General features: G+C 52.8%; 1 protein-coding gene across 1 annotated transcript; it reads right to left on the bottom strand.

Annotated features, from left to right (window-relative positions):
- Positions 1-3,095: 3,095 nt before the first annotated feature.
- TMEM81 (transmembrane protein 81) lies at positions 3,096-4,145 on the bottom strand. The gene has a single exon (XM_066204206.1). The coding sequence runs from the start codon at positions 4,143-4,145 to the stop codon at positions 3,096-3,098; it is 1,050 nt and encodes a 349-aa protein (XP_066060303.1).
- Positions 4,146-6,890: the final 2,745 nt, after the last annotated feature.

The following is a 6,890-nucleotide window of genomic DNA, read 5'->3' as shown; positions in this document are numbered from 1 at the left end:
CGAGAATCGATTGCTGTTGCTGCTGGTTCCATCCCAAAGGGTTTTTTTAGGGATTTTTCCCAGGCTGTGATTCCTCAATCCCAGAGAAAACGCTGCCAGTCTGGGCAATCCCAGAATTCCCTAGCTGGGTCCTGACGTGCAGTTTTCCCTTTAAATGCCATTCCTCGCCCTTTTCAGCCCAGGTGGTGGCAGGGAAATCCCTCTCCAGACAGGGCAGCTCAGGCTTTGCTAAGCCCCGTTTTGGGCAGCCCCTTCTGGCATTCCCTTGATCCCGGGTTGGGAGAGCCACGGGGGAAGGATCTGCACCTGCAAATCCGGCACTCAGACCTCGGGAAACCACAAAAATCTGCATTTAAAGCCCAGCCAGAGCCGCCAATTGGGAGGATTTTTAAGGAATCCTCCTTAAAACTTTTCGGAGCTTCCTAAAACACAGCCCAGCGGGTAAAGGCGGGCAGAGACAGGGAGAGAAGTGGAATTCTGGGGTTTGGAGGGAGGATGGAGAGAGGGAAGGATGGAGAGAGGGAAGGGAGGAAGGATGGAGAGAGGGAGGGATGGAGAGAGGGAGGATGGAGAGAGGGAAGGATGGAAAGAGGGAGGGATGGAGAGAGGGAGGGATGGAGGGAAGGAGCCCTACTCAGCTCTGGCCTCTGATCCCAAAGATCCCAAAGATCCCAGAGCTCCAGGCTCAGCTCCCTGGGAGCCGCAGGGACATCCCTGGTCACTCTGCAGGGACAGCATTGGTCAATGCAGGGACACTCCTGGTCACCCTGCAGGGACATCAGCAGCGACAGGGAAAGGTGGGAAGAGGAATTCCATCCCAGTGGATCAGGGAACGGGATAACAGCTCCAGGAGCAGAGAATGGAGGAGCCAGAAAGCCCCGAAATCAATTTTTGGGGTTTTTTTTTGCTGCCATCCAATGAGTGACACCGACGTTACTCTCAGGGACTTCCTCACAATCCCTGTGCTCCCAGTTCCTCCTGGATCTGCCCAGAGCAGCCCTGCAAGCTCCTGATCGCTCCCTAAAGCTCGGGACCACGGAAATTCCTCCAGCTGGGAATGGGGAGCACAGAGAATTCCCAGAAAGTCCAGGGTTTCCATGGAGTTCGGAGATCCCGGGGTTTCCATGGAGCCCAGGGTTTCCATGGAGTCCGTGCCATCCTCGCCTCCAGGTGACGGTGAAAAATTGGGGGAAAAGGAATTCAGGCATCAATTCAGAGCAGAGACACTTTTTCCCCCTCTGAATTCCTGCCATTTATAGAGAGAATTCCAGGGCAGCGACAAGAAAAAGATGATTTTGCAGGGAGAGATGGGAAAAAGGAGGGATGGAGATGCCCTTCCAAGGGTTTTTCCTTCCCTACTTGCACTGAGCTCCACCCTCTGCTATTCCCTTTTTCCTGCCTTCTCCTGTTAAAATCAACATCCCCCAATCCTTAATATCCCTTCAAAAATCAAAGAGCATCCCTCCCCCCCAAAAAAAATCCCATTAAAGGCCCTTTGTGACAGCTGGACCCCAGTGGCCATCCCAGCCCTCGGCCTTCAAATAAAAACTCCAATTACGGATTCGTTCTCCCTGCTCCGGGCAGCTGGCTCCCCTCAGAAATGAAAAATAAAAAAAACCCCACCCCACAATCCAAAGATGAAGGAGATTTTTGGCTCCCGCTCTTGACTTTCTCCAGCAGAGCCGGAGCTTTCATCCCGCTGGATTTGGGAATCCCAGCTGGGCCCAAGACACTGAAATTTCCATGACAAAGAGCAGAGAGGGTCGCGCAGATGGGGCAGCTCTGGACCATTAACTCCCAGCCCGCTGTGATGGGTCATTCCCAATTTTTCCAAGTTCGGGAGGTGAAAAAAAAAACAAAACACCAAACCACCCTCTGGGAATCAGCTCTGGAAAGTGCCTGGTTTGGTTTTCATTCAAATAAATAAAATTATTTCTCTCCGTACTCCTATTTTTTTTTTTTTCAATATCAAGCGTTTTTCGTGTCGTTGTGGTAAAAGGAAAAACTCGGGAATTTTTCAATTTTTCGCGTGAGAGCTGTGCTGTTGTTTTTTTTTCCCAGGATTTGGGCTGTCCCTGTAGCTCACAGGGAAAAAGGGAACAAACAGCAAACACGAAAGAAAATACAAAAAAAATTATTTTATAAATGCCTCCATGGATTCCACTCCCTGCAGAATTCCTGCTTTATCCTCATTAATCAGCAGGAAAAATGAAAGATCCCATAAGATCCTATATAAGGATTTTAGGGACGAGCTCAGCTCTGAGAGGATCAAACACCCCCAGCCCTCATCTCCTGCTTCCCGGTGCTCCCTGCCCTGCACCACCCGGGAATATCCCAAAAAATGCTTTTTCCAGGAAGGAAATTTGACAGGAATAAGGACGGGAAGTTAAATTTAAAACCCCCCAACACCTCGAGGTCAAGCAAAGGCCCCTTGGAGGAGCTGGGAGCTGTTTGCTGTGGCTCAGGGTGCTCCAAATCCCGGCTGGATCATTCCAGAATTCCATTGGAAGCACCTGCTGGAAATCCAGCACAGGTTCTCCAGCCCTGTCCTGACTTTCCAGGCTCCAAAGTGGCCAAAAATATTCAATAATAACCTGTCTCTGTTGCAAATAAATTACAAATATTCCATTAAATTCCATGGGATCCATGGAACGTCCTGAGTTGGAAGGGGAGGATCATCAAAACCCAACGGTGGAGGATCCCAAGAATCCCACCCTGAATTCCTAACCCAGGCTCCAAAGTGGCTGAAAATATTCATTTAAACCCCATGTTCGTTGCAAATAAATCACAAATATCTCATTAAATTCAATGGAACCCATGGAATCCCTGAGCGGGATGGGAAGGATCAAAATCCAACAGCGGATGATCCCAAGAATCCCATCCTGAATTCCTAACCCAAAGTGGCTGAAAATTCTCAATAAATTGTGTCCGTTGCAAACAAATCATAAATATCCTATTAAATTCAAAGGGATCCATGGGATGTCCTGAGTTGGAAGGGGAGGATCACCAAAACCCACCAGCGGAGGATCCCAAGAATCCCACCCCGAACCCCTGAATCCCTAACCCTGACAAAGAGCCGGAGCCAGGGAACTGCGTCAAATGCCGTTCATTTTTCCCGCCGCCCTTCTCCTGCAAACCCTGCGCAGGCAGCGGAGCCCGAGGCTGAGGAGGATCCCCACGATGACCCCGCTGCCGATTCCCAGCACGGCCTCGTGGAGCCACTGCTTCTCCCACGCATTCCGCCGCTTTTCCCACCTCGCGGCGCCGCCGCCGTTTCCCAGCGGTTCCTCCCCGTCGGCCGCCAGCTGCTGCTCCCAAGTCAGGGATTTCTCAAAGTCCAGGTCGGCCAGGTCCCCGGGGATCACCCTGAGGCCGAAGTAGATCCTCTTGACCAGCTGGAAGGAGCTCAGCACCTGCACGTCGCAGCGGTAGGTGCCGGAATGCGACTCCAGAGCCGGCGAGAAGCTCAGGGAAGGGCTGGGATGGCGGAGAGGACGGAACAGGAGGTCGTTGGTGGTGATGAGCCCGCGGGCGAACCTCCAGGTGTAGCCAAAATTCGGCCCCTCCAGGCCGGCGGCGTCGGGGGAGAGGCAGGTGAGCCGGACGGGTTTTCCCTCGGGAATCCTGAGGTGCCGGAGGCCGCAGATCCGGTCGCCGAGGCAGCGCGAGCGCAGCACGGAGCAGTTCCGGAGCTCGGCGGCCGCGGTGACCTCGCACACCTGCTCCTCCCGCACGCCCAGCCCGCAGGTGACGCTGCAGGACGTGGACTTCACCACCACCATGGCCCTCAGCCCCACCAGGACGGGCTCCGACTCCGTGGGGGGCTCCCAGTCGGATCCTGATCCCGAGGGAAGCTCCGAGTCCGATTCCGAACCTGAGGGAAGCTGCGATCCCGAGGGAAGTTCAGAGTCCGATCCCGAGGGAAGCTCCGATCCCGAGGGAAGTTCAGAGTCCGATCCCGATCCCAAAGGAAGCTCCGAGCTGGATCCTGAGGGAAGCTCAGGGTCTGATCCCGATCCCAGCTCCGATCCTGAGCGAAGCTCTGAGCCCAGTCTCAATCCCAAGGGAATCTCCGAGCCCGAGGGAAGCGCCGCTGGAAGGCACAGGACGCACAGCAGGATCACCACGACGGGGCTCTGCTCCATCTTCCAGTGTTTGCGTGTCCGGGTTCAGCACTCCGAACCCCCTGGAATCACTCCATGGATCCTCCGGATTCTTCGGGATGTCTCTGAAATCCCACCAGACCTAATCCCTCCACCGGGGAAAATCCTCCCGGCTGCGGAGCTGGAGGCACGGCTAAAACAAGACACAGCGAGGCTGTTACTGGATCCAGCAGGGCGGGAATTCCAGGAATTCCAATGGGAACGCCCCTCGAGCAGGACAGCAGGATGTTCTGACCCCTCCAAATCCAACTCTGCCCAAATTCCATCAGCTTGGGGCGTTTGGCAATTTCAGGGCGGAATCCTCCCCTCTCTCTAAGACCTCCCAGGTTGTTTTAGATGGATTTTATTCCACATGGATTGCCCTTGGAAAAGGAGCGGCTCCAGTTCCATTTGCCCACCAAACTCCAAAATCTCCAGCAGCAATTCCTGCCGGCATCTCCCGAACAACGCTGTGGAGCGCGAGGAAATCCCCAAAATCCCAATTCCTCACGCAGGCCCCGTCCGACCCCGACTTAGACAAACACATCCCGGAGAGTCTGGAGCCCTCCCCAACATTCCAACCTCTCTTTGGGCTGATCCACGGGGATCCAGGGCGCTCTGAGCTGCTTTCGGCTCTGTGCCCGCTGCAGGCCCTGGAGCTGTTCCCATGGGAGCAGCGCTGATGTCACAGCCGGGCCACAACAACAGCCCCAAAGAGCCCAAGGAAGAACGCTCAGGGAAGGCCGAGCAAATCCTGGGAGCTCAGGGCTCTGGGAGCTCCGGGAGAGGCTCTGGGAGCTCTAGAAGCTCTGGGAGAGGCTCTGGAAGCTCCGGTGAGGTTCTGGAAATTCCTGGTGAGGCTTTGGAAGCTCTAGAAGCTCCAGGAGAGGCTCTGGAAGCTCCGGGAGAGGCTCTGGAAGCTCCTGGTGAGGCTTTGGAGGCTCTGGAAGCTCTGGGAGAGGCTCTGGAAGCTCCGGGAGAGGCTCTGGAAGCTCCGGGAGAGGCTCTGGAAGCTCTAGAAGCTCCTGGAGAGGCTCTGGAAGCTCCGGGAGAGGCTCTGGAAGCTCCGGGAGAGGCTCTGGAAGCTCCGGGAGAGGCTCTGGAAGCTCTAGAAGCTCCTGGAGAGGCTCTGGAATCTCTGCGTGAGGCGCTGGAAGGTCCAGGAGAGGCTCTGGATAAAATTCCCGGCCTTGGAAGGAACCGCAGGAGTTGGGAGAGCTCCCAGAGCCCTCAATCCCGAGGGATCAGACCCCAAACCTGCAGTGATGGATCCACAGGAATCGTTCCCACGCTGCCAGCCCAGGAAAACGCTCGGAGAGGAGATTCCAGTGGGATCCATGAGGTGCTCAAGCATCCCCCCCAAAAACAATCCACTGCTCAAGTGTTCCTCCCTGGAAAATCCGGGTTTTTTGATGCAGGAAACCCCCAGTTCTATGGAACCACGTTCCCGTATTTTCTGACCACAGTTTCATGGAAAAGGCATCCCATAATAATCAGTCTCCTGACCAGCACCCCTGGATTCCCACAGGGATTTGGGTTTGCCGAGCTCTCCCGCACGTAACGAACACCGGGATCCGTTTCCCTTCCTCACCATCCTTAAACTGCAGAATTCCCAAAGCTCCAGGAGGAGCTTCCAGCCCCAATCCCCCATTCCCAGCCTGGCTCCCAGCGCACTGGGAACTCCACGCTGGTTTGGGTGGGAAGGGCCCCACAATCCCAGCCATCCCATAATCCCAGCACGCTCCAAACCCCATCCAGCCCGGCCAGGGATGGAATTCTCCGGGAATTCCGTTCTCTGAGCACTCAGGGTTTGGTGCTACTCCAGATTTACTCCTCTCCCTTCAATAAAACCAACCAAAAATACTCTAAAACCCCCAAACACGGCGTGTCTGAGAGATTCCCAAATCCCAGCGCGACAGGAACGCCCCAACTTTTCCAGGGAAAAGCCAAGATTTACCCGTGGGGTTTAGGAAATGGATGGTACCTCTTTATTTACAAACGCAGAACCACCGCCGCCGCAGGAGCTGATCCCGTATCGTACAAAACCCGGGAACAAAACAAGGGTGGGGATTAATCGGGAAATAAAATAAGGACGGGAATTCATCAGGGAATAAAATAAGGACGGGAACAAACAGGGAAAGGAAATAAGGACGGGAACGAAGCAGGAAATAAAATAAAGATGGGAAACAAAGTGAGAAAGAAAGATGGGAATAATGCAGGTAAGGAAAAAAGGATGGGAACAAACTGGGGAATAAAATAAGGATGAGAATAACCAGGAAAGAAAATAAGGATGGGAATAACCAGGAAATAAAATAAAATAAAATAAAATAAAATAAAATAAAATAAAATAAAATAAAATAAAATAAAATAAAATAAAATAAAATAAAATAAAATAAAATAAAATAAAATATGGGAACAGACCAGGAAAGAAGGATGGGAATAAAGCAGGAAATAAAATAAAGATGTGAATAACCAGGACAGAAAATAAAGACGGGAATAAGGCGGGAAATAACATAAGGATGGAAACAAACGGGGAAATAAAATAAAGATGGGAACAGACGAGGAAATAAGGATGGGAATAAAGCAGGAAAGAAGGACGGAGACAAACCAGGAAATAAAATAAGGACGGGAATAAACTGGGAAATAAAATAAGAACGGGGATAAAACAGGAAAGGAGGATGGAAATAAAACAAGGCTGGGAAGAAAGCAGGAGAAGACAGAAGGACGGGGATAAACCGAGGCAGGGCA

This window comes from Chamaea fasciata, unplaced genomic scaffold (genome assembly GCF_029207755.1).
Source record: "Chamaea fasciata isolate MVZ Bird 193981 ecotype frontalis unplaced genomic scaffold, bChaFas1.0.hap1 SCAF_25, whole genome shotgun sequence".
In the NCBI taxonomy this organism is placed as follows: Eukaryota; Metazoa; Chordata; class Aves; order Passeriformes; family Sylviidae; genus Chamaea; species Chamaea fasciata.
Note: the sequence above shows the minus strand (reverse complement) of the source record. Positions and strands in the feature narration are given on the sequence as shown.